General features: G+C 58.5%; 1 protein-coding gene across 1 annotated transcript; it reads left to right on the forward strand.

Annotated features, from left to right (window-relative positions):
* Positions 1 to 1,364: 1,364 nt before the first annotated feature.
* SEMA7A (semaphorin 7A (John Milton Hagen blood group)) lies at positions 1,365 to 24,415 on the forward strand. Its single transcript, XM_019441474.2, has 14 exons — positions 1,365 to 1,594; positions 14,771 to 14,922; positions 15,462 to 15,503; positions 15,828 to 15,920; positions 16,142 to 16,226; positions 16,346 to 16,456; positions 17,117 to 17,256; positions 17,832 to 18,016; positions 18,864 to 18,972; positions 19,058 to 19,256; positions 21,686 to 21,813; positions 22,014 to 22,168; positions 22,368 to 22,429; positions 22,725 to 24,415. The coding sequence occupies exons 1-14, from the start codon at positions 1,426 to 1,428 to the stop codon at positions 23,084 to 23,086; spliced, it is 1,992 nt and encodes a 663-aa protein (XP_019297019.2). The 5' UTR covers positions 1,365 to 1,425; the 3' UTR covers positions 23,087 to 24,415.
* Positions 24,416 to 25,566: the final 1,151 nt, after the last annotated feature.

Here is a 25,566-nt window from a genome sequence, read left to right on the forward strand (position 1 = left end):
AGTCCTGCCCGGTCTCTAGAGGCATCCTGGTTTCACCTTTTGGCCTGTTCGGGTATCTTGGGGCCCTTAGGGAAGAAGGAAGGGGATAGCTGGAAACAAAGTATGGAATGGTACAGCAAAACTTCCTGGTAAGAAAACTCTTCTGGCCATGGCACAAGGCAAAAGGCTGGAGCCGGGGCTGAGGCCTGGGCAGCCTATATCCGTCTTCGATGGTATCTGAAGCGTATAAATCAAGTCCAGCTAGGCGTGTGGGTCCTAGAGGCCCATGTGTACCTCTGCTACGGCCTCCTCACCCTGCCTCCTCTCCCCAGTCCTTACCTCCTACGTCCTCCCTACCCAGCCTGCCTGGGGAGAGGTATCCAGTAAGTCCTGGGTAAGTGGGATTCCCATCCCTGGTTCCCTCAGGCACAGCAGAGGTGGAGAGTCTGGGCGCTCTCTGGCCCGAGGAGAGGAGACCCCTTATAGAGGGCAGCCACGTGGCTCTAAGAGGATGAGCTGATGGCAGAACTGCCTGGACTGTCCACCCAACTGCAGAGGGACTGGGTCTGGATCCTGCCGGGCATCATCACTCAGTCATCAGGTTGCCTGCTTGGCTGAGCTCTATATGCTTTGGGGGCAGAGACTCCCTAAAGCTGGTCTGACCCTGCCTCCAGGACAAGGAGTCCTGGGAATGCAGGAGGCTCCCCTCTCTCTACTTGGGAAAGGGGACTTCTTAATTACATCCCCCTCCACTCACATGGAAATGAGTTTGGATTTTCTGAGCATACACCAGCTGGCTGGGGGGAGGCAGCCCAGAAGGCTGCTGGTTGGGAAAGGGAGGAGAAGGGAGAGGGGAGGGAGTCAGGCCAAGATGAAAATTCCACATTCTCACTGCAGAGCAATGATGGGGTGCTGAGTGCTCCCCACAGATCATCTACTCCTCTGCCTGTTTTCCCCCAGGGGAAAGCATCTTGCTCCTCCATATAGTCTCCGAGGGAACCGTGTACACTCAAGCTAGCCTGTCCTCTGAGAACCACAGCTTTCAGGGGCCAAACCACTTAGCTGGCCATTAGTGCAGTTACCTGGTCCATGCCCTAGGAGAGGTGCTTCCCGACTTCTAGGCCAACCCTTTCATGGGGTATGGGGGAGTGGATTTCAGGCCCAGAGAGGGTACAGGGCCTGCCACCGATCAGAGAAGTCCACGTCTGTCTTGTCCCTGGCGGTCCGGGTTCTCCCTTTGGAGTTGCCCCGGAGAGGGTGGCGAAGGTTCCCTAGCTGCGGGCACTGCGCCCCCCTTGGGCAGCAGGGAGGCGAGAAAGGCTGCGGGGTGGGGAAGCGGGGAGGGAGGGTCAGGAATTTGACTCCGCCTCCTTGCACTGGGAGCAGCCTGCGATCGGGCGCTGGCTCAGTCTCGGCTGCTCGCCGCTGTCGCTCCCGGGCTGCGGGATGACACCGCCTCCGCCCGGATGCGCCTCCCTCGGCGCCCCGCGCGCCCGCGTTCCCGGCCGGCTGGCTCGGTCTTGGCTCCTGCTGCAGCTGCTGCTGCTGCTCTGGACTGCCGCCGCCACCCAAGGCCACCCGAGGAGCGGACCCCGCATCTCCGCTGTCTGGAAAGGTAGGTGGCGCCGCGCGGCCGGTGGGGAAAGGGAACGGACGCCGCGCGGGGTGGGTGCAGAGTGTGCGGCACCGGAGGGAGTGCGTGCTCTGCGCTGCGGGTCCCGGGCTGTCCCCGCGGGGAGCGTGTGGGTCTGGGTGAGTGTGTGAGTGTGCGCGCTGGCACGCTGGAGCGGCTGTAACGCTGCGGCGAGCGAGCGGCGGGGGCCGGAGCCCCGGCTAAGTCGCTCCAAGTCCGCCCCCAGTCGGGAACCGCAGCGCAGGGGCGCAGGGGAGGAAGAGGGCCCCTCTCTCGGCCGAGAGGCATTCTCGGTCCTCCAGCGCTAGGACCTCTGTACAGGACCTTTTCTTCGGCCGGGACCTCCACCCAGGTCTCCTCTTCTTGAGCTGCGGGCTCCGCTGTCGCACGCAGCGCAGGCTGGGCCGGCAAGGGGGGCGCGGACCCCTTGCCGCCGCCGCTGCGCTCCGGCTGCGGGAACAAAGACCCCGCTGCCTGCCCCCGCCCCCGCCCCGGCCCCGAGCGCGGGCCGGGTAAAGGGGTGGACACCCAGTGGCGAGCCGGGACAAGGTGCGGTGCGGAGGCTTGGGGCACCCGGGCGCTGCCTCTGCAATGCCAGGACCGGCCGCTCCCCCCTTGTCTGCACGTGGCAGTTGTCATCAGGAATCGGCGCCAGCTTGGGGGGCAGTGCCCGTTGGGTGGGGCACGGACGTTAGGACCCCCAGGTGGCGGATCTGGGGAGGGAGTGCAGCTTTTAGGCCTCGATAGATATGTGAACTGGGGGACCAGAGTCTCCCCCAGGGGCGCCTCACTTTAGACCCCTGTCCAATGGGTCAGAAAGCCGGCTTAGGTGGGGTTTGAGTCTTTCTGCTGCCAGGAACTGAGCTCCCCTCCCCTGCATTGCACACAAATGCTTCCCCGCCCCTAGACCGACAGGGCTCTGTCCTCCAAATTTGGCGGCACTGCAGACTCCCTGTGGTGGTGGTGGACTCGTAGTGGGGGCTGGGGGACTGGGGGACTGGTCTGGTCTGGCCCTGCTGGGGGCCCTTTGATGCCTGAGGCGGTTTGCAGGAATTGCCAGAGCCTGAGCATTATCTGGGGCAGGTATTCTTAGCAGAGAGAGAGGAAAAAATCCCACACACAAAACAAGTAGCCTGATCTGCAGCTGCAGCGGGGGGAATGTGACTTGCCCAAGGTCACTCCGCAGTGTGTGAGCTCACAGTGCAAACTGGGGGCTCTGATCTGGCACAGGACCAGTGCTATTTCTGAGTTAGGGAGGGGAGGAGGATTTAGGCAATTTTTTGGCCATAAAGGAGGGACTCTGGGGGCCAGTTCTGCTACCCAGCCAGAGGTATTTCTGGTAGGAGTAGAGCAGGAAGCTGGACCTCTGGTCGCCTATTCATGGTGGACACCTGCCCACCCCTCAGTCATATGAGCTCCAGCCCAGGCTTTCTCTGCATTGCCAGCATCCCTGCCTTGACTCCGTCCCCTTGGCTGTCCTGGACGGCACAGCATTTGGGCACTCTGAAAAGGGCAAATGGCCATATCTGAGTGTTCTGGAATCTCCCCCCTGCACCCAACCCCTTGCATTTGGCTCTGCTTGTTCCTAGCCCCAAGTCTTCCTAAGACCCCTCCCCCTATACTTAATGCGCAGCCACATCTTAGCACTTAATGTGAACCTCCACATCTTGGGCACTTAGTCCCCACCCTGGGGCTATTTAAAGCTGCTTTCAGTCCTCTTACCCACTTGCAAAGCTCCCAGCCCAGCTCCACCTCTCCCCTGCGCGCAGTTCACAACTGTACCACAGAGGCCCGCATTGGCCGTGCCCTCTGCTTCATAATGCACTATTGATCCCTACTGGGATCTGCCACCCCCTCACCTATCTTGTCCAAAGGCAGTCTTTGCTCATCTGCACCAGTGCCAGGCGCCCCACTGGCCAGACGGACCCTGCCATCCGCCTATCCCCCAGGCCCACCAGCTGGTGATGGTATGCCTGGCTGACAGCTGTCTCCTATTTCCTGTGGGGTGACACATGGCAGTCGGACAGGAATGGGTTTGGGCAGCGCAAACAGGGGAGTAGGCTGAGAAGAGGGCCCTCCAGCCTTTGCTGTAGGCCAGGTCCCTGTCTTGCAGGGGTTGGGGTGCTGTGGGAATTGACTTCCATGAATGACTAGATCAAAGATAATGGTAGTTCTGGAGCCAGTTTTTTTTAATGAAGCATAGACTAGAGTTTTAGTTTTAAGCCAGGATAGGTGCAAGGACTGGAGTGGATACGGAGGGTTCTTCTCTGTCATTTATTTTTTGTTGCTTGGTCTCCTAAGCCTCAGGGAAAGATTAGAATCAGGGAGTTCTGAGAGATTCCCAGCCTGCACTTATTGGGAAGGCTGATGCCTCTTCAGCCTGATGAAGACCTGGCCAGGAGAGAGAGGACTGTGTCATCACTGACCTGCTGGGTTCCCTTGAACTCTGCATCTGTCTCTGACCCTCAGAGCTTGCCAGATCAGGAAGGGCTCTGGAGATTGTCCTCGGAGGGCATCACTGACACATGAACTGGTCACAGATGCCAGGTGTGAGCCTTACCTCCCTGCAAGCAGGGGCTAGAGGAGATTGTGTTGGCATGCTTATGTAAGCTGTGCACCCCTCTCCTGTTCCATCCTGCTTGGAGGAGATGGAGAAGCCGAGGAAGGTCCTGACCCCCAAGATCAGAGGTGAGCCAGCATGAAACGAGAGAAACAGTGCCCAGTCTCCAATCTCCACCTGCCCAGCTGGTTCTGGGCTCTCCCTTGTCCAATTAAACAACAGGATGTTATTGTTGACTTGGTGGCTGCTGGGGGAGCCATTATGGGGCGACTCCCCAGGGCAGGGGGTTGTTGTCACCTCCTCCAGGAGATGAGGTCACAGCTGGGGCTCCCCAAGCATCAGCATTTCCAGTGGAAATCCTTGCCCCCTTGGGGACTTAGATGTGCTCATCACCTTCAAGGTGAACTCCCTCTGCAGAACCAGGGAAGGGGGGCAATTCCCAGGAGGAGAGGGGGGTTTCCTAAGCTGGGAGAGCTGGGAGAGATGTACGGTGATGTCACCGGGAGCGTCCTGCCAAGCTGTGTGGCCCCTCTGTCCTGGATAGTGAAGATTCTGAGAGTAGGCTGGGGTGGGGTGGATGCTGGCACGGGTTTAAGACTATACGGCTTGGAGAAAAGAGATGGGAGGTCAGGAGCCTGACTCTGGTCCTAGCTCTGACCTGGTTTTTTGTGTGACCTTGGGCACGTACATGCCTTTTTCTGAGCCTCAGTTTCCTCAAATGTCCAAAGTGGGCAGAAGGAGGGAGGAGCTTATATTTATCAGAGCGCGAATTCTCTGGGATGGGCAGAGGCTGTGGTGGCCAGTTCAAACCTTAGCGGTGAGGAGAAATTGAAACCTGGGAAGTCAGGGGAAATCCTTGAGTTCTGTGTTCTTTCCTATCTTTTTCTCTTGTGAGCTGAAGGCTGTGAATCAGCTGGAGGAAGTGGCTCATTGGTTTGTGGTCTCCAGGGTGGACATAGTAATTTAGCATATTTGACATTTGCTGGGGCCAACCTTGTATTGGTCCCAGAGCAGGGCTTAGGGACCCAGGGATGAGAAAGTAGACAAGTTTGTAGATTTCTCAGGGTAGATGGGGAGGCAGACAGGCAGGTCAGCCTTCAGTTACAATAAAATGTGGCAGGGCCTGTAACAAAGGGCAACTATGGGGGTTGAGGAGGTACCTAACCCAGTCTGCCCAATCAAGGAGGGCTTCCCCGGAGAGGTGGTAAGTTGGGATGTCAGGAGAAGTAGAAGCCAGCTTCGGAGGGGAGGGACAGGAGGAAGTACCTGGTGTGACATAATTTCACAAACTTGCAACTAGGACCAGGGAGAGGAGAGGAGCTGAGTGGGTGTCTCCAGGAGGGAGACGTGAGTTAGCCAGGGCTTGGGGGCTCCAGGAAGGTTTCTTGCAGGAGGGGACATCTGAAGTGAGCCATTTGACCTTACACAGCCAGCAGGAAGAGGGATCTGGCAGGGAAGGCCTCCCGAGTGTCCTAGCTCCCTGATGGGAAGCCAGGGCTGGGTCCAGGGAGACCAGAGCTTTCTGCCTAACTCCTGACTGCCCAGGTTCTGCCGATGAGGCAGCCTGTTCCTCACCAGAGACTCTCCCTGTGGGGAAGATCTAGGCCCTGTTGCTGAGGGCAGCATGCCCTTCCTCTGACCAGCTTTCCCTTCCAGGAGAAGGTCACCTTAGCAGGGGTAGGTCATTGGGCATAGGGGACGTGGCAGGTGTGGGGCAGAATTCTGGGCACCCAGGAGAAGCAGGGAGAACTGGGTACCCTTCTTTGTGGAGGGTCGGGTCAGGACCCCTAATGTGCAGGTGGTAAGCTGAGGCTTCAGCCAGGGGAAGGGGTCCAGCAGCCCGCAGAGGGCAGTGGTGGGAGTGGGTGGCCCTACAGTTGACAGCTGAGGCCCTAGCTGACGTCCTGTCTTCCACACCCAGCCCTGTGTCCCTTATGTCAGCCACTATAGGCGTCTGGCTATGTCACAAGAGACTGACCATACTTCCTCTGCTCTGTTGGCAGCTCGGGGGCCGGAAAGCTTCCCCTTCTCTTAATTTCCTTTTTTGGACACGTCTGTCTGTCCCCGTGAGGCCCCTCCATCCCTTCACGTTAATGCGCTGAACAGTTCACCTCGAATACACAGTGACAGAGAAACTGCTTTCCCCAGTGCTGCGTGGTGGCCGGGCCCCATGCCTACCTTGTCTCCCACACATCTTTCCTCACCGCTCCCCAGCGCCCATGTTTTCCTGCCTCAGGGCCACTGCCCTGCTTGTCATCTGTCCCAGCACCCCATTCTCTTCCTTTCTGTCATTTCTGTCTCACTTCCTCCAAGGAAACTTCTTGAATGACTCCCAACCCACACAGCCTGATGGGGCAGAGCTTAGGACATCAGAAGACAAATGTCAGAGATCCACACGTTCCCTGACGTGTTCCACAGATGGGGAAACTGAGGCCAGAGATGACAGAGACTGGCCCAAGGTCACCCAATGACATAGGCAGAGCTGGGACCAGGACTGTATCTTCTGCCCAAGCCTGCTCTTGGCCTCAGCTATTGGCCTCCCTTCACTTGTCTGTCTGTCTACATGCTCTTTCCCCAGGCTTGGGGCTCACTGAGCACTTTGCTCCTCGGCCAGCTCGGCTGAGCCCAGACTCTTCCGGCCCCAGTGCTTTCTGCTCCCAGGATCCCCACTGGCCATGACCATCTTCCCTTCAGGACTTTAGATTGGGCCAGCTTGATGTGCCTCCTCTGGTCTTTTCCTCAGGGCAGCTGGGCCTCAGGTCTTGAGGGCAGGTTGATCTGTGTCACGGGCTAATCTGGGTTTAACTGTCACGGCAGCCTGGGATTAGGCTGATCCTACCCTGCCTCCTGCACCCCTTGCTTCTAGTCAGGGGCTCGGGCTCTGTGCTAACACCCTCAGGGGCAGCCCTCACTGTGGAGGCAGCCAGCACCTGCCCCCGTGCCTAGGTCTGTGCAGCTTCTCTAGGGGAGAGAGCAGGAGAAGGCCTGGGTTTGCCCTTGGGGAGCACACAGGTGCCTGGAGAGGTGGGCCTGCTGCCTGGTTAGGAGGGCACCTGGGAGATCTGGAGCCTGTAGGTGTAGCCACGGACTGTGACAGGAGATGAGAGCAGGACAGGTCAGTGTGGGGTGAGAGGAAGATCCAGACTGAGAGCGAAGGGCAGGTGTATGTGGTGGGGGCAAGGTGGGGCGCAGAGAACCACTCATGTTGTTTATCTGCTGGGCCCAGGGCTCTGAGCCAGCCTGGTGAGGAAGGAAGGTCACTGTGATAAACTAAGCACGCTGCCAGTGGCTCAGGAGCTTCATCCAAGATGTTAGTTCCTCCGACGTGGCCTACTACCCCAGTCTGCCCCTCCCTACTATCTAAACTGTCCCTGCTTGCCCAGCCCTGGCCTTGGCTTGGCCCGGGGCCCACAGAGCGAGAGGAAGCCTGGACTTCACCTTCAGGACCCCACAGTCCAGGTGAAATCCCACCAGACAGGTGATCTGAGAGAAGATGGTGTGTGCCAGATGGTATATAGCACAAGGTCAGAGGGAGGACAGAGCAGTGAGGGCTGGAGCAGTAGGGAACACTTCCTAAAGCCAGGGAGGTTGAGACCAGGTGTTCAAGGACAGGAAAGACCATGTGCACAGACAGAAGGGGAAAGGGCAATCAAGGTAAAGGAGAGCACAAGCAAAGGTGCGGAGGAGGGAAAGAGCCTTGGCAGAGATGAGCAGAGATGGGCCTTGACTGCCAGGTAGAGGGGGAGGGCCCTGCTGGGTAGGCAGTTGAGAGTCATGGTGGGTTTTTGAGCTGAGGGGTCAGGGGCGGAGGCGAGTGTTTTTGGTTGGTGCTGGTTGGGTAGGAACCTGGCTGGACAGATAATAAGGAAGGGTTCATGAGCATATCCTGCCCTTCACTGTGGTCTGCCTCAGGCTCGACAGTGCTTTCTATTTTGGGTAGAGATCTCAAGAGATTTATCTTCCTAATTAGTCATGCTGGTCAGCACTCAGTGCTGTGCTGCACCCCCAGATCCCTACCACCCCACCCCACACCCCTAATCCCTGGTGCCTCGGGTCTGCACGCCCACGCTCTTACACTCTCTTTGGGGCATCGCGGTCAGGCCTTCATGGGTCAAGAGGCCTCTGACCAGGCTCCACCCTCTCTGCCCCCCAGTCTTCTCTTTTGTGTGGGAGGCACTGGCCTGGAAGCTTCCAAGGGCCCTTCTATGGAGCGCAGTGCTTTAAGCACAGATTCCAGAATCAAGCTGCCTGAGAGTCAACCTCCATCACTTAACAGCTGTGTGATCCTGGGCGGGTTACTCAAGTTCTGTGTCTCGCTGAGCTCATTATAAAATGGGGGTAGTAAGAGATCCCACCTTCTAAGAGTTCAGTGATGACCAAGTGAGCTAATTTATCTACAAATCACTTAAGAATAGTGCCTGGCACATAATAAATGCAGTGGAACAGTTTGGTGGTAGGAAAATCACTGTTGCCATCACTGTCATTCTCCTCCTTTGACATTCTGATTTCTGATGAAATGCAGCCCTGGCAGCCGGCCCCTGCCAGCTCTCCCTTACTGGCTCTGTTGGGTGCCTGCCCTTGCTCTTTGCCCACTCCCACTCTCCCGACTGGCCCAGGCTAAGAGTAAGCTGGGGAACCTTCTGTTTCTCAAGTCTTCCCATCGTGTCTGCCTCCCTCTGCTAGGGTGATGTAGCCATCTCTGCCCTCTCCCCCACCTCTGCCCTGGCTCTGGGCCCAAGGGCAGGCCCTATGCCTCTGCCCATCCTCTCCTTTGAAGGATAGTTGACCTCGGCCTTACTCTGGGGCTTTTGGAACCTGCTGGGCTGAAGAGCAGGCGGAAGGTGGACAGGACATGATGTTCATCCTGGGTTTCCTGACTTCCCTGGCTTTGGAACATCCTCCCTGCTCCACGTAGGCTTTGGTGTCAGACTGGCGCCCCCACAGCTTGCTGTCCACACTGCCCTTTCCCCTGAAGCCTTGGCCCCAGCTGGTCTCCCCACCAGCCAAGCCTCTGGCCCTTCGAGCACAGCGGCGTGGTGCAGAGAGCGCATGGCCCTTGCCGGCTTGGAGGGGCCTTAGTTTTCCCGTCTATAAAATGGTACAGGGGCACCTGGGTGGCTCAGTGGGTTGAGCGCCTGACTCTTGATTTTGTCAGCTCAGGTCATGATATCGAGCCCCTCATCAGGCTCCATGCTCAACATGGAGCCTGCTTGGGATTCCGCACCCCCCCCTCCCCCCTGCTCCTCTCCACTCTCTCTCTCTCAAATAAAAAAGTAACTAAAAAAATGGGGGTGCATACACTTGACTTGCCTTCGTTGCAGGGTGGTTGGGGAATTTGGCAGGCTAGTTGATGGAGGCAGAAGGTGAGGTTGGCTTCTTCTGCTACCCCCACCTCCATCCAAAAGCTGTCTCTGACCTTTCCAGGACTCATAATCCCACCTTCCCCAAAAGGACCTGTGAACTCAACCCTGACTTGTGATTTGTCCTGAGAACCATGAGTGGGTCATAAAACCTAGATGGTAGCAGGTATCAACCTCTTCAATTCACAGAGAAGGAAACTGAACTCAGGAAGGCCCTGGTCACAATCAGCCACCTGGCTTCCAAAGGGAGCACAGGCTTCTTGGAGCCAGGGCTGAGCCCACACGTGAGATATGTTCCCCTCCCCACCACAGCTGACCTTGGTGGGTGGGAGGATGTGCCTCTTCAGCCCAGCACACAGTTCACTGTTCCTATGGCTGATGAAGACAGGCAGACCTGTCACTCCGCCATGAGCTAAGTACCACCTCAAGGGCCTGCCAGGCAGCTGTCTGGAACGTTGCTCTGTCCTGTGTTACCAGATCTCCAAGAGCAACCATCACTGCTCCTTGGCATGGGCTGGGGCCACCCTGGAAACTGGGCTTGTGGATAGGAATGGCTTCTCCTGCCCTCATTCCTGGCCATATCTGGAGAAACAGAGATGAAACACTTGTTCATTTGCACTCATCCCAGTGGAAGAGTTTCCCTCCGCTGATCTGACGCAGTGCTGAGTTTCCCCATTAGTCACTCCTTAGGGTTTGAGGCCTGGATTACTAAAGGCTCCCGAGAGATCAGGGCTCACCTGGAAAGTGGGCGAGTGGGTGATTCCCTTCAGTTATCAGGTTAGCAAGTTTTCACCTGGTGGTCAGGGAGGGAAGGATGGGGAGCAGGAAATGACCCAGGGAAGTAGGAAGAAGCAATATACAGTGTTTTGTAAATCAAGAGGCTCTCAGGGAGGTCCGGGCTGTGGTCCTGGAGGGCTGGAGCTGGTGATGGGCACCGGAAGCCCTGGGCTGTAGCCTGGCCCTACCTCTGCCCTCCTTGCCATGTGTCTGGCCTCTGTGCCCTCTCAGCCCAGTGATTGTTCAGATCCTCTCTCTTCCACCTTGACCTGTGGGGTATGGGTTGCAAAGGGTGGAGAGGCTGCATGCTAATTCTTGGACTGCATGTGGGGAGGAGGACTCCCTCCTCTTTCTCAGCCACGTGTGTGTGGTATGCGAGGGTGTGAGGTGGGCCTGACAATGCAGGGTGGGGTGCCGTCGTGGGAGGATGTGGCTGGGTCCCCAGTCAGAGGTTGGCCTGGCTCCTGCTCCGTGCCCTGGCCCCCCAGGCTGCCTGACTCAGGCATTCCCTGCTGCGTGCCCACATTCCTGCCATTCTCAGAGCCTGCCTCAATGCCCACTTTCAAAAGGCTCCCTGAGGTTAGCATTCAAGGCCCTTTGGGTCAGTGGGTCAGGTTGGAAGGCTGTCCCTGCCTTGTTGCTCCCTTCATGGACAGCAACATCCCATACATTCCAGCCCCAATTCTACCGTCCCCTTGGGCTGCCCCCGTCTTTCATAGGCAATGAGGGTATGGGGACAGTGGGGACCAGATGGTGACAACACACAGAGTGAAGGAGAGGAGGAGCAGTACCTCTCCAGGCCAGCCTGCTTTAGGAAAACTCAGCGCGTGTGAACCCCGGACTTGCCCCAGCCCATGGGCCACTGGGACTGCGGTAGGAGGGTGGTGGCTCCAAGAGCAGTCAGGTCTGATTCTTGCCAACAGCATCTTGTCTCCCACCCCCAGCTATCTCCTTGACCCTCCTTTCTGGCCGGGGCTGGGCCTTGCAGCTCCTGCCACAGTGAGGAGGGAGGGGACTCAGGGGGCTTTCTGAGGGTCCAGAAGGAGAAAGGATGGGGTGGGTGCCTGGCCCACCTTTGGGGCCATGCCCTCTCCATGTGCCCCTAGCCCCCTCCCCTGCCTGAACCCCTGGTTATTCTGGGAGCTTTTAGCTACCACTTAGTCAGCCACTAATGCGTCAGGCCGGGGAGTGAGGGGGGAGACACGGTGCCAGACGGTGCTCCTTTTAGACATCCAGGATGGGAAGCAGAGGGGGCTGGTCAGGCAGGGAGAGAAAGGAGGTGGGGGATGCTGGAGGAGGGGAGGTTTCCCCAGCTTGGCCCTGCAACCCTAGCCCTGCTCCAAGGGAGGAGAAGGCAGCAGTGGAGACTGATGGGCAGTATCCTTGGGCTTCCGTACCTCCCCTCCACATCACGTTCTGGACCTTTTGGTCTATGTACCCACCATTCAGTCAGCCTCCCCACCTTTGCTCAGCTGGTTCCCTTGTCTGGAATTCTCTTCCTGCCTGTTCCTGACCCATGTAGCTTTGATCTGCCTCCCCCAGCCCTATGGATTCACTGGGAAGCAAAAAGATGCATTTAAGGATGTGACACTTGCTCACTTGGCTGGGTCTTTTTAGGGGCAACCTCTGGGCTTGCTCAACCCCTGCATGGGTGGAGCCTTGAATGCCGCCCCCTCCTTGACCCAGCTCTCTGTGATGGTGCCATCGGGCCATGGGTCCTGGCTGTGAAGGCTTAGTGCTGCCTTCACTTCCAGGCAGCCCTCCTGCCCCTGAGCCCCCAGCCCCCGCTCCTGTGACCTGAACAAAGCTCCCTTTCATGTATTCATCGAGCTGCTGCCGCTCAGACACTTCCCGGGCACAATCAGGCCCTTTGAGGGCCTCGGGCAGTGCGGGAGCCAGGCTGGGGCAGGGGTGGAGAATGGGCCAAGGCCTCGAGCTGGTGCCGTCCTCCCCATACACATTGCCAGGCGCAGACTGGGGAGGGGTAGGAGCCAGGGGGTCAAGGGAGGCAATGCTGCCAGCCCCTGTTTGTTCTTCTGCAAAATGGGGCGAGTAGTCCCTTGCTTCCCCCCAACCCCGGCTGCTGCAGCCAGGATTTAAAGGGAATGGGACGCAGGCTTGCAGATCTGTGCAGGACTGCCCTGGGCCTGGTGCTGCACCCAGCTGCGGGCAGCCCTCACCCTCCCTCCCATTGTGTCCTCAAAAGTACTTCGTGAGCAGTCCTGAGTTCTGTCCCAGAACAGTTTTGCATGAGATCTGGGGAGGCTTGCTTTGGTGTGGCCATCTCACTTCTGTGGCTGGATTTTGGTGTAGGGCCGGATCTCCCCCTCAGGCCTTGCTTTCCAGGGCTGGGCCATGCATCTCCCATCAGGCTTGACTCCCCAGGGCAGGGCTTTCTTTCCCCCATCAGACTAAATTCCCCACGGCAGGACCGTGACCCCCAGACAAGAGCTGTCCCTCAGGGGCCACTCGGGTGCCTCTTTCCCAACCACTAGAGCTGTGATTGGCCTTGCAGTCCCCTCCTCTGAGGCCAATGTGGCTTGAGGGGTAGGATTCCAGGGGCTTGGACTCTCAGGGCCCAGCCTGTCTCCAGACGCAGACAAGCAGCCTTCCCTGGCCATAGCTGGCTAGGGAAGTGGGGGCGGGGGGGGGGGCGGTGGCTGCAGACCGTCTGGATCTCTGGCTGGCTGCCGGTAAAAGGGGAGCCAGAGAGCTGACCCCAGCACTTTAATTTTACCCCAACTGAAAAGGCGGGGGAGCCCGGGGGCTGAGACCTGCCAGCCATGAGCCTTGGCCAGCACCACGTCCCCACAACCCAGTGCAGAGCCGGGGTCTCAGCCCTGCCCTGCACAGCTGGGGCTGAAGGGGTGAGCCTGGGGTACGATGAGGCCTGATGTGCTGAGCTGCTCTGGCTGTGTGTGGGGTGCCCCAGGAGAGCCAGGGGAACCTGAGAGCTGTGAGCTCAGCACTTCTCTGTGGCCCACGGTGTTGCATCTCTCTGAATGTACCCCCCCCCCCCCCCCGCCCCAGCCAATACTGTCTGGATAAGGCAGCTTGTCTTCCCTCCTGGTGTGACCTTGGACTAGTGTGCCCCCCAGGGGCCGAGTTTCCGCCTCTGTGCTGTGAGCCAGACCACAGCTGAGGTGAAGACAGAGAATATCCCACTTCCAGGGATGATTTGACTGAGCAGGGAGGTAGCTTAGGGAAAGGGAACGAAGGTATGGGTCACAGGGTGCACCCCCCTTGAAGGCAGAATCGGTAGGAATGGCTGGTTGGCAGCAAGAACGCACGGGGGTGGGGACAGTCTCAGGGAAATGGCTGTCCTCTCCTGTGGGGCTGTGGTGCATCCTGCTTCAGGGTCTTGGGTAAGCTGGCTGCTCCTGAAATTGCTGCAGCTGAATAAACAGTGGTCAGGCCGCGCTCTGGGGTGAGGCCTAGAGCTGGTCAGAGGTGGGGAGATGCTAGCTGTGGCTGATTGCTGGGGGCACAGCCACAGGCTGTCCCATCCCTGTAATTTAGCCTTGCAACCAGGACAACCTCAGCAATGTCACCGGAGATGAGACGTCTCCTCCCTGGAGGCAGTGGCTACAGACAGTTTCTTTTTTGGGCAAAAGTGTCCCGGTCAGCCCTTCTGCTTACTGTGCCCTGTGAAGGGCTCCCTGTCCCGGAGTTGCTGGGGAGAGAGGGCTGATCTCTCCCCACCGGGGTGAGCTGGCAGCCCTGTGAAACCAGACCAGAGCAGGCCAGGCCACAGAGCCCAGTTGGGGGCAGCAGCGTGGGCTCTAGTTCAGTGCCTGCTACCGACCGTGTGACCTTGGGCTGCCTCTTTCTGGACTTCCATTTTCCCATCTGTAAACATGGGAAGGAGTGGACATTCAGATTCCTTTCTAGCTCTGATCTAAGTTGACCGGCTCACTAAGGGGCTGGGTGGGCGGGAAGGAGTTGCAGAGGGCTTCCCAAAGGAGGGGTTCGGGCTCTGACCAAAGTGATCCCTGGGAACCTTGACTCTAAGTGGGTTGCTTAGAGGCCCAGCTACCTGCAGGGGAAGGAGGTGGCTGCTTGCTCTGTCCTGGCGGCAGAGACGGGGAGCCCTGGTTCCTCCTGCCAGAGCCCAGCTTCCCAGGAAGAGCCGACTGTGTGTGCGTGTGCCTGTGTATGTGCGTGGTGAGTGTGGGCGGTGTTTTTTCTCCCCAGGGGTCCCTAAATCCTGCCCTCATCCTGAGGTTACACATATTGTAGGACAGGGGCCTTGGCTTTGAGGTGAGGACAGCTGGTTGCTGGACCCCAGCAGGGGATCCCTCACTTCTCCCACTCGTGGCTCTGAGTCCTGGTACTGCCCCAGCCCAGACCCAAACACTAGCTGCCATGCAGGTGCTGATACGCCTGGCAGGGTGGGGAGGGTTGGGGTTCTTCCTGTCCAGGGCCCAGCCTCAATGTTTCTGCCAATTGCCTCCCCCTCAGGCCGCGCAGGGCAGGACTGGGTGGACTTTGGCCTGGCTGAACCTCACACGGTGCTTTTCCACGAGCCCGGCAGCTCCTCCGTGTGGGTGGGTGGACGTGGCAAGATCTATTTCTTCGACTTCCCCGAGGGCAAGAATGCCTCCATGCGCACGGTGAGCCTAGACCCCTCTGCCTGGACCCCTCTGCTGGCTCCAGGGACAGAGCTGAGCCCCTTCCTCCTTCCCTCCCCGCCCCATTTCTCTCATCTCCCCTCTGTCCTTGGTGAGGGGCCTCAGGGAATCCGGGGGAGCTAACATCTCTTCCTGAACAGGTCTCCCCCCCCATTATGTTCCATATATGGTCCCTGCGAGAGGCTCCCTAAAGGTAGTCCAGATTGGTGTGGGTGTTGGGGTAGTGTGGAGAAAAGCCTGGAGCTAACCTCCCAGGCCAAGTGAGTAGTGCTGATGGGGGAGACCCAGTCAGGACTCCAGGGCTCCAGAACCCTATGGCCCCTATCTTCTGAGATCTCTGGGCTGGCCTGTGAGCTCTGGGCTTTGGCTCGGGTATCAGGGCAAATAGCCTGTGTGATCTTGGGTAAATCACTCACCCTAGTTGCTCATCTATAAAACGAGCTCGTCCTGAGGATGCATAGAAAGCACACACAGGCATGTTGCCTTGGCAGAATGGCCTAATGCTTTCCCCTCCCCTCCAGGTGAACATTGGCTCCACGAAGGGGTCCTGCCTGGACAAGCGGGTGAGTGAGGGAGAAGAGTACAGAGGGGAGGCTGACCCCTTGGAAAAGGGACAGGAGTCCCTGAGAGTCTGGGGAAGGAGGCATGGCCCTACCTCAGGAGCCACAGTCTGGGAGGCGAGAGGTAGCCCTGCCCCAGGATTCCCAATTCTGAAGGGAGACATGCTTCTTCACCAAGGCCCCTGTGTCCTTGCTGTTCTTGGGGCATTGGAGTCAGTGGCACCTCCTCTGCTCAGATCCGAAGACTCCTGCCCCAAGACTGAGGGTCCTAGTGCTGGGCCTGCCGGGCCTCCAGCCAACATCTCTCTTTCCCTTTTGCTCGGGCAGGACTGTGAGAACTACATCACGCTCTTGGAGAGGAAGGGTGAGGGGCTGCTCATCTGTGGCACCAATGCCCGGCGCCCCAGCTGTTGGAGCCTGGTGAGAAGGCCCCTCCCCGTGCACTTGGTCAGCTCACCCTCGTCTGGGTGGGCTTCTGCCCCCACCACGTTGGGAAGGAGCTGGGGGGGGGGGACTCTGAGGCTGGCCTCACTTTGTATCAAATCCCTGGGAGGATGGGGATCGTGGCTGGGAAGCTGGCGCCCACAGGAAGCGGTGGCCATGGCATCATGTGCTGTCTGACCCTCCTTCGTCTCCCCCAGGTGAACGGCACCGTGGAGTCGCTTGGCGAAAAGAGAGGCTATGCCCCCTTCAGCCCAGATGAGAACTCGCTGGTTCTGTTTGATGGTAGGGCAGCTGCCTTGGGCTGGGGGAGGGTGGTCAGCTCTGTGTCCAGTGGCCCAGGTTCAGAGGAGGGACTTCTAGGAGCTGTCTGCCCTTACCCATGCCCCTCCCACCATGCCCAGGGGACGAAGTGTACTCCACAATCCGGAAGCAGGAGTTCAACGGGAAGATCCCTCGGTTCCGCCGCATCCAGGGCGAGATTGAGCTGTATACCAGTGATACCGTTATGCAGAGTGAGTCGGGCTGTGGCTGGGCTGTGGGGGCTAAAGGGGTGTGAATGCCCAGGGCAGCAGATGGAGAGCCCTCAGTTTCCATAGGAGGGCTCCCCAAGGGCTGCTGGGCCACAGCCTGCTCAAGAAACGGGGGGCAGGTACCCAGAGCTGAGGAGGTTGTCTTTAAGGGAGCAGGGGACCAACAGAGACAATGGTGTGGAGGCAGGGTGGGCCCAACACATTGGGAGCAAAACAGAGGAAGCTGCAGACCCAGCACGGGGTCCCCAAGAGCCATAGCGTATCCCTCTGCTGAGCTCATGTCAGGGCCACACCTCCTCCTTCTCATTAGGGCTCTGCCAATTAGGCAGAAGTGACATAGGGGCCCCCAGGGACCTCCCCCCAGTCCCTAGGCATGAAGTCATTGCTCCTGGGCCGATGACATCTTTGTGGAAGAGGGCAAAACAAGTGTGGGGTGGGGGTGCAGAGTCTCAGGCCCCTTGGGCTGTTGGACCTGATGTTCTGAGTTTTAGTCTAGGTCTGATTTGCTCTGGGTTTGTTTGTAGAGACTAGGTGTGTGTGTGTGTGTGTGTGTGTGTGTGTGTGTGTGCGTGCGCACAGAGTCGGGATGGGTCCTCTGGGCAGGCTCCCAGCCTCACATCCATTCATCTGTGTCTCTGGCAGACCCCCAGTTCATCAAGGCTACCATTGTGCACCAAGACCAGGCCTATGATGACAAGATCTACTACTTCTTCCGAGAGGACAATCCCGACAAGAACCCTGAGGCTCCTCTCAATGTGTCCCGTGTGGCCCAGCTATGCAGGGTGAGTGTGTGGCCAAGTGGGCAAGAGTGTGTGTCTGAGCCTGAACAGGAGCAAGGGAATACATGCCTGGGTCAGGTGTGCACACGTGTTTCCATAAAGGAGTGCGTGAAATGTGCGAGTGAGTCTGGGAGTGGGATTGTGGGAGCAAATGTGTGTGCACGAGAAGGCCCATGCATCTGTACGTGGGCAAAGAGGGGGTCTTGTGCATGTGTGGTGGTGTGCAAATGTCTGTATTCATGCCGGATGTGTTTGAGTGTGTTCGTGAGTATGAACGTGTGTTTACACGTGTTTGTTTCACCTGTGTGAAGGTGCCAATCTGTTCTACGGGGACCTGGCACCCTTACCCTGCAGGTCCCCGTTGCTGGCCCTGTGCCCTGGATCGGCTGCAGCCTGGCCCAAGGACCTGGCCTGAGAGGAGAGGCACCTGTGCCTTGTCCCCTGGCAGGTCCTGGCCCCTTTCAGAGCTCTCTTTCCTCCTCTGAAGCCTGGGCGCTGGCATTCCTGGTGGCAGGTGCCTCGGGTGTGTGCAGCAGCGTGGGCAGGTGCTGAGGGCCTCCTCTTCCTCACCCTTTCAGGGGGACCAGGGCGGCGAGAGTTCACTGTCGGTCTCCAAGTGGAACACCTTCCTGAAAGCCATGCTGGTGTGCAGCGATGTCACCACCAACAAGAACTTCAACAGGCTGCAGGACGTCTTTCTGCTCCCTGACCCTAATGGCCAGTGGAGGGACACGAGAGTCTATGGTGTTTTCTCCAACCCTTGGTGAGTGACCTTCATGCTGGGGCTGGGGCTGGAGCTGGCGTTGGTTAAGAGGCTTGGGCTCTGCTGAGGAGAAGGCTGATGTGGCACGAGTGGGGACTCCAGGTTCAAGGGACAGGGCCGTTGCTGGGCATGGGGTGGGGGATAGCCAGTGTTCAGGGAGGTGCGTGCACTGGTGTGTTTGTGAGTCTGTATACGACGGGTGTGCGCACACATGCCATGTGCGTGCTCGTGACTGCGCCTGTGCCTGTGTGTCCACCAGCTATGTGCTCAGAGTGGGTGCTGGGCGCTGGGAAGAGGCTGCTGAGGCCTCTTAGGTGCTGGGTGCTATCACACCTGCTCAGGCATTGCCTGCGCCTGATAATTCACACCTCTTAATCACTCTCATTGATTGAAAACAAGGCAGGCAAAAGTGTCAGGTGATTGTGAGGAGAGTTGGGGGACAGGGTGGGGAGGCCAAAACCTTGCTCTGTTGCCCCTGGGCAGGTAGACCCAGCCAGGCTGGGAAGGGGACGGGCCTGTGGCCCCGTTGGGCATCAGTGTGCTTTAGCTGTGTCCAGAGAGGTTGGCGAATCACCTAACAGGAATGCGTATGTTGGGATTTCTCCTGCCCTGGGGTTAGCCTCTGAACTCAGTGATTCTGTGACAGACCACAAGTTGGGCGATTAGATTGTGACAGAGAGAAATTTGGTTAAACTTCCCTCTCTCCCTTCCCCCTTCCTCTCTCGTTTCCTCCTTCCTTCTCTGGTGTTTCATAACTCTCAGGCCCCGGGCTTGCTGGGCTGGCCTGGGTGAATGAGGGTGGGTGGGTCCTGGGCCCTCCAGTGAGGCGGTCTCTGTGTCCCCCCAGGAACTACTCAGCTGTCTGTGTGTACTCCCTTGGTGACATTGACAAGGTCTTTCGTACTTCCTCACTCAAGGGCTACCATTCGAGCCTTCCCAACCCTCGGCCTGGCAAGGTAAGCTGTGACGCCCACCATGGCCCAGGCCCCAGCCCCGCCCCCCCAGCCACTTGACTAACCTGGACCTGCTCTCCTTGCCCAGTGTCTCCCAGACCGGCAGCCCATACCCACGGAGACCTTCCAGGTGGCTGACAGTCACCCTGAGGTGGCACAGAGAGTGGAGCCCATGGGGCCTTTGAAGACGCCACTGTTCCACTCAAAGTACCACTACCAGAAAGTGGTTGTCCACCGCATGCAGGCCAGCCATGGGGAGACCTTCCACGTGCTTTACCTAACCACAGGTGAGGGGCTACCCCAGGACCTTCTGGCCTGCTTTGTAAAAACGGATATGAAACGTATAGGGAATGATATCACTGGCATCTGGTTGGAACTTTATACTTGGAAGGAAGAATTGAGTGACCAGGAGCTGTCAGGTGTCAGTGTGTGTGGCTGTGGAGGGGAGGTGGGGGCAAAGGGAAGAGGAGAGGGTATCCTAGGATGGGAGGAGAACAAGCGTGGGGATTCAGAGGCAGAAATGTAGCAAGACCGAGCAAAGCTGGGCGTAGCTTTGGTCCAGATGTCTGACCCGGGGAAGGGGGTAGGAAGAGAAATGGAAAGTCAGGAGGAAGGACCTGGTCACTGGGATCCTGTGGGCCTCTGCTAGGCAGAAGGAGGAAATCAAACTCTCTCCTTGTCTTGGGGACCATGCAGGTGAGAGGAAACATTTGATGTGGGATGCCAAGAATTTAGTGAGCCGTGAGGAGGGGCTTCCAGACAGCGGAGGCTTTGCAGAGGACCACAGAGGGGGCTTCCCCGGGGGGTAGTTTTCTGCTGAGCCAGCTCTGAGCTGAGTTTTTGGTAGCTTCTTGCTCCCAGACTGTGGGCAAAGGGGGCTGCTGGGAGAAAGCATGGAGATCAGTGTTGGTGGGGCCACAGGCTTTCCTTGAGACTGAGTGGTGGTGCTGTGAGAAAGGGCAGTGTCTCCCCCCAGGAGCCTAGCAGTCAGGGCCTCAGGCACCCACCCCTCAGTTATTCACATCTCCTCCTCAATGTGGCTTCCTGCTATTGTTTCACTCTGTGGCCTTCTCAGGGCCATGGTGGCCTTATTGGTTGTTTGACTCCTAGAGGCCTCCAGGAAAGGAATTCCCCAAGGGGTCCGGCTTCTGGGTCCTGAGACCCCACTTCTTTACTCCTCCATTCATCCTGGCTGCACCCATGGGCCCCTGTCCTTGCTCTGCTCGGCAGCTGGCCTAGCTTCTGTGGTCAGCCAGGCGATGGCAGGGCATTGGGGTGTCGGATAGGAAGGGTCACACAACACAGGCATGGGAGCAGGAGCCAGGACCAGGAAAGCCAGGTTGGCTGTGGGCTCCCTTCCTGCAGACCTGGGAGGTGAGCGCACGTGAGTGATGAGGTCTTGGTGTGAGGGCCATTGGAGAGATGCCATGTTGGATCCTGCAGCAGGAAGGATTAGGGCCAGATGAGAAATAGAACTTTCTGAGCCCTCTGCAGAGAGCAGGAGGCTCACCCATTTGGGAGAAGCTGTGGGAGGCAGTTATGGGGCTGCAGCAGGCAGTGTGTGCAAAGGCAGTGGCAAGACTGGGGGCTTGTCAGGACAGAGGAGCGTCTGGCCACATCTCAGAGCCTGCGGAGGGGGGCCATAGACACATAAAGGAGAATCCTAGGCAAGCAATCATCCCATCATCTGACTGCTTTTTTGGGGCAAGTGATGCCCTGGGAAATTGGGAGGGAGGAATGGGGGAGGTAGGCTATTCTAGAAACTGGGACAGCGGGTGAGGTGGGAACGGGAGGGCCCGGGGGTCAGGATGCCCATTAGTCCCTGACAGGTATGAATGGAGAGAGCGTGGCCTCAGAGGCAGGCGGCCTGGCCCTTTTTAGATCTAAGATTTTATAAAAATTAAAAAAAAAAATCCCCTAAGATTAAATACAATGTGGAGTCCTGGATTGGATCCTGGAACGGACAAAGGACATTAGTGGAAAAACCCAAGAAATCCAAATAAAGTCTGTAGTTGAGGTAATAGTAATGTCTCAGTGTCGATTGCTCCATTGTGACAAATGTACCACAATTACATAAGACGGTAACGTTAGGGGAAACTGGGTGAAGGGTATTCGGGAAGTCTGTACTATTTTTGCAGCTTTTCTGTAAAGCTAAAATTACTCCGAAATGAAAAGTTTATTTAAAGAAAACATCCCCAAAGAGTCCAGGAAACAGGGGAATCATAGAAGGAGCTGAGGGGTAGGGTTCTGATGCCTCTGGGTTCTGGTCACCACCTGTGTGACCTTGAGCAAGTTGCTCAGCCTTTCTGAGCCTCATTTTCTCCTTTTTGAACTGGGAGGATAATACCCACCTCTTAAGGGTGTGGAGGATTCAACAACCGAAATGCTAATGCACATGGGCTCCCACCCACGGGTTTTAGGCTCTCGGGGCTGTGCCTATAGGACAGTCGGCTCTGTGCCCCTGTGGACTGGTAGAGCCTTGGGCCTCCTGGGATGGCCTCTGTGGCCCAGATTTGGAAGCTTTCAGAGCTGCCCTCAGGCTCCCAGTCACCCTCTCCCCGCTTCACCCCACCCCAGTCCTGTGACCCTCGCCTGAGCCATGACTTCCCAGCCCTCCTCCACCGACTATCCCGGTTGGCACAGCCTAGAGGGAGGCTGCCTGGCTCTGGGGATCTCCTGCCCACCGGCCTGCTGACCCTCTGCCCCTCGCCCACAGACAGGGGCACCATCCACAAGGTGGTGGAGTCGGGGGAGCGGGAACGCAGCCTTGCCTTCAACATCATGGAGATCCAGCCCTTTCACCACCCGGCCGCCATCCAGGCCATGTCGCTGGACGCTGAGCGGGTGAGCCTCCCCACCCCACTGTATCCTATGGAGCTACCCAGCGATGGCCAGCTGAGGACAGAGCTCCTTTGCATGTGATTTGCGTGTCCTTTTAAGAGCCTCTGGGCCCCAGGGCTCAGAGCCTGGAGGGTAGCCTGGGGACTTAGAACTCTGTTGGGGCTGGGGGCCCTGGCCTGACCCGAGTTGTGTTCTTCTTCTAGTGGAAGCTGTATGTGAGCTCCCAGTGGGAGGTGAGCCAGGTGCCCCTGGACCTGTGTGAGGTCTACGGCGGGGGCTGTCATGGCTGCCTCATGGCCCGAGACCCCTACTGTGGCTGGGACCAGGGCCGCTGTGTCTCCATCTACAGCTCCCAAGGGTACGTTGGCCAGGACCCCTTGTTCCTGGGAGGAGGTGGACATAGGAGTGGGGGTAGCGTCAGTGGGCTGCAGGAGGCTTCGGTGCTGGGCCACAACCTCCTCTGAGTGGGGGGGGGGGGTGGGGAACGAGGACAGGGATGGGGGGCCAGACCCGAGGCCTCCTGTCCACTCAGCTTTCTCTTCCCCTTCCAACTCCAGGCCGGTGCTGCAGTCCATTAATCCAGCTGAGCCACACAAAGAATGCCCCAACCCAAAGCCAGGTACCTGATCTGGCCCTGCTGGGCCCCAATCTGCTGAGGGTGGCACAGCCCTGTCTGAGAGAGACATGGCCTGGCCCTGGGGGCCCCAGGCAGATGGGGCAGGACAGTCCTGGAGAGGGGGCCCTGTCGTATGGGAGGGTGGCTGTTGAGAGGGGGCAGGGGAGAGTGGGGAGGAGATTGGCACTGTGTTCATTTAGAAGCCTTGGCCCTGGAGGCCCAGCCAGCAGAGGAGGATACAGTCTGCCCTGGGAGCCCTCGGCCTCTCCTCACGGCTGCCTCCCCCGTCCCGCTCCAGACAGGGCCCCACTGCAGAAGGTTTCCCTGGCTCGGAACTCTCGTTACTACCTGAGCTGCCCCATGGAGTCCCGTCATGCCACCTACTCATGGCGCCACGAGGAGAACGTGGAGCAGAGCTGCGAGCCGGGCCATCAGAGCCCCAACTGCATCCTGTTCATCGAGAACCTCACAGCCCGACAGTATGGCCACTACCACTGCGAGGCCCAGGAGGGCTCCTACCTCCGTGAGGCTCAGCACTGGGAGCTGCTGCCCGATGACGGCGCCATGGCCGAGCACCTGCTGGGTCGGGCCCGGGCCCTGGCCGCCTCCCTCTGGCTGGGCGTCCTGCCCACGCTCACTCTCGGCCTGCTGGTCCACTAAGGTCCCCTGGGGCTGGGCATGGCACAGGCTCCTGCAGCCTCAGAGGTACTAGAAAAGTTTCCCGTCCAGAGCCGGCTGGGCCCGGCGAGCTCCTTGCTCGATGCTTCTTCCAGGGGGACTGCATAACCTGATGAAGGACACCAGGCCTGGAGATGGCCAGCCGCAGGCGGCTGCCGGGCCTGAGCGGGCACGGGTGGCGGGGGCCACAGAGTGAAGGCGCTGACTGTGAAGCTGGGGCATTGGTGACCTAAGATTTTACCTTCTGGAGATTACTTTTCAAAAACTCCTCCTCAGACTTGACTAAATGCAGTGATGTTCCCAGCCCAAGAGTCCACGGGCCAGAACGGGATTTGGAAAGGGAAGCTGGGCCCCAGGCTCTGGACCTTGGGGCTGAGGCCCGAGTCCATCGGACTCTCTATACGCAAACTGCCCCCTCCTCCTCCCTCCTGCCATGGCTGGGGGTAGCTGCTGTTCTTGTAGGCCCAGGGCTGCCTTCTACGGCTCCCTCACCAGCCCTGGGTCCCACTAGGCAGCCGTCTTGCATGTTTATTGAAGGATGTTTGCTTTCCGGACAGAAGGACGGAAAAAGCTCTATTTTTATGTTAGGCTTATTTCATGTATAGCTAATTCTGACTGCATCTGTATGAAAATACCAAAACTACATGCTGGGGGTGGGGTGGGACAGGGAGGGACTGGGGAAAGGAATGGGCTGGGGTGGGGGGGGTCCCAGTCTGAGGCTCCGGGGATGGGATAAGAGTCTAGGGACAGGCATGGGTTCGAGGAGAGTGGCATGAGCTGGCTCTGCCCTGGGATCCCAGTCTGAGGGGGGCATGGTCCCAGTCCCCAGTGTGGGGCAGTTATGGGAGGGGGTCGGGTGAGGGAGACAGGGGAAAATGAAGGAGAAACTGAGCCCTAGGTTCACCACATTCATATAGAAGGAGGAGCCGGGTCCTCAGGGGGAGGTTCCAGGACTCTGCCCTTGGCATTGGGGGCTGGGGGGCGGGGGGGCCCCCTCCCCTCCCCTCAGCCCCCTTCCCCAGGGGCTGTGCTTCCATGCTCCTAGTCTCCCACCTTCAGCTCAGGACATGTTATAACTTAGGCTAAACTGTGAATTCCGGTGGGGACAGCCTGGGCCAAGCTCTCCAGGTGCACGGCTCTGCCCCCAGCCCTGTCCGTGGATTTCAACAGAGAGCTGGGCCCTTCTCTGGCTGTGTCTGGCCAGCCCAGGGCAGGGCCTGGGGCCGGCGGCCTTCCAGCTTTGGCCCCTGCATCTCTTCTCAATGCACTTTAATAATGTAACATATTACTAATAAACAAGCTATTTATTTACCTGTGCCTGCTTCTTGCTTGTAAAGCCATCCCGGTTGGGGGACAAGGGTGGGGGGCTCCTGTTTATGACTCGCCACCTCCTCATCACACACACTCGCTGTTTCTGCCGTTAGAGACCTAGCTAGCGAGAGACAGGGGTGGGGTGTGCACCCACATCTCCTGGGCCGTGGTGTGCTGCCTGCAAAGCTGTTGACGGGAAGCCAGGCGGCTTCTGCACGCCAGCTCCTCTGTTCATACCTGGGGAGCTGGCCTTTCTCCCCACCCCACCCCACCCCCACCTCCACCCCCCTGCCTCTACCTCCCACCACTTCCCCTGAGAGGCCTGGCCTAGCCAGGCTAGAAACCGCTTCAGGCCTTCCTGCCTTCAGGGGGCCCACGCTGGGAGGGAGAGCTGATCAAATGAGACCCGGTGGGATAAATGTGTGGTGATAGAAGTGTGTGTGCAGGAAGCCGGAGGGTGGCGGCAGGTGGTGCCTGAGTGGGGACGAGGTACTTCCTCCGGGCTTGCCTGCCAGGCAGGGCATATGTGCAGAGGGGAAGGCTGGCGAGCAAGGGGACACTGGTGGCGGGGTGCGGGGTTTATGTGCTAGCCCCAGAGTTTGGCTTTTCAACCCCCAGGGCAGTGACCAGGGCTGGGGTGGGGTCTGTGCCTTAGAAACTTGAGCTCCCTCCAAGGTAAAGCACGTAGGTTTCAGAACTCAGAAGCGTGCATGAGAAGGGATGGGGTGAGTGGCAGGGAGGGGAGTTAGGAGGCTGTTCAGGGAGGTAGTGGGCTAGGGCAGGACCAGGAATGGGGGTGCGCTAGATGGAGGGATGCGGAGAGGAACCTTGCAATCCCCCAGAGGCCTCTCCTCCCCTTTGTTCCTTTCTGGCCTACCCCTGTGGCCGGGACCCAGACCTTTTGGGGTTTGCTGGGAGATTTTCCTGAACAGTAACTGCTGGCAAGAGGAATGTGGCAGATTTGGGGCAGTTCCCCTCTCTGAGTCTGAGCCCAGCCTCTGGGTGGCTCTGGCGGACACCCGCAGAACTGGAATCACCCTCACCCATGGCACCCCCTCCCTGTCAGCCTCCCTTGTGCTTTCCTGGGCCAGTCCCCCACTGAAGATTCTGCCTGGTTCTTTCCTCCCCATACCCAGCCTTCCCAGAATGAC

This window comes from Panthera pardus, unplaced genomic scaffold (assembly GCF_024362965.1).
Source record: "Panthera pardus isolate Hobbes unplaced genomic scaffold, ASM2436296v1 HiC_scaffold_24, whole genome shotgun sequence".
In the NCBI taxonomy this organism is placed as follows: domain Eukaryota; kingdom Metazoa; phylum Chordata; class Mammalia; order Carnivora; family Felidae; genus Panthera; species Panthera pardus.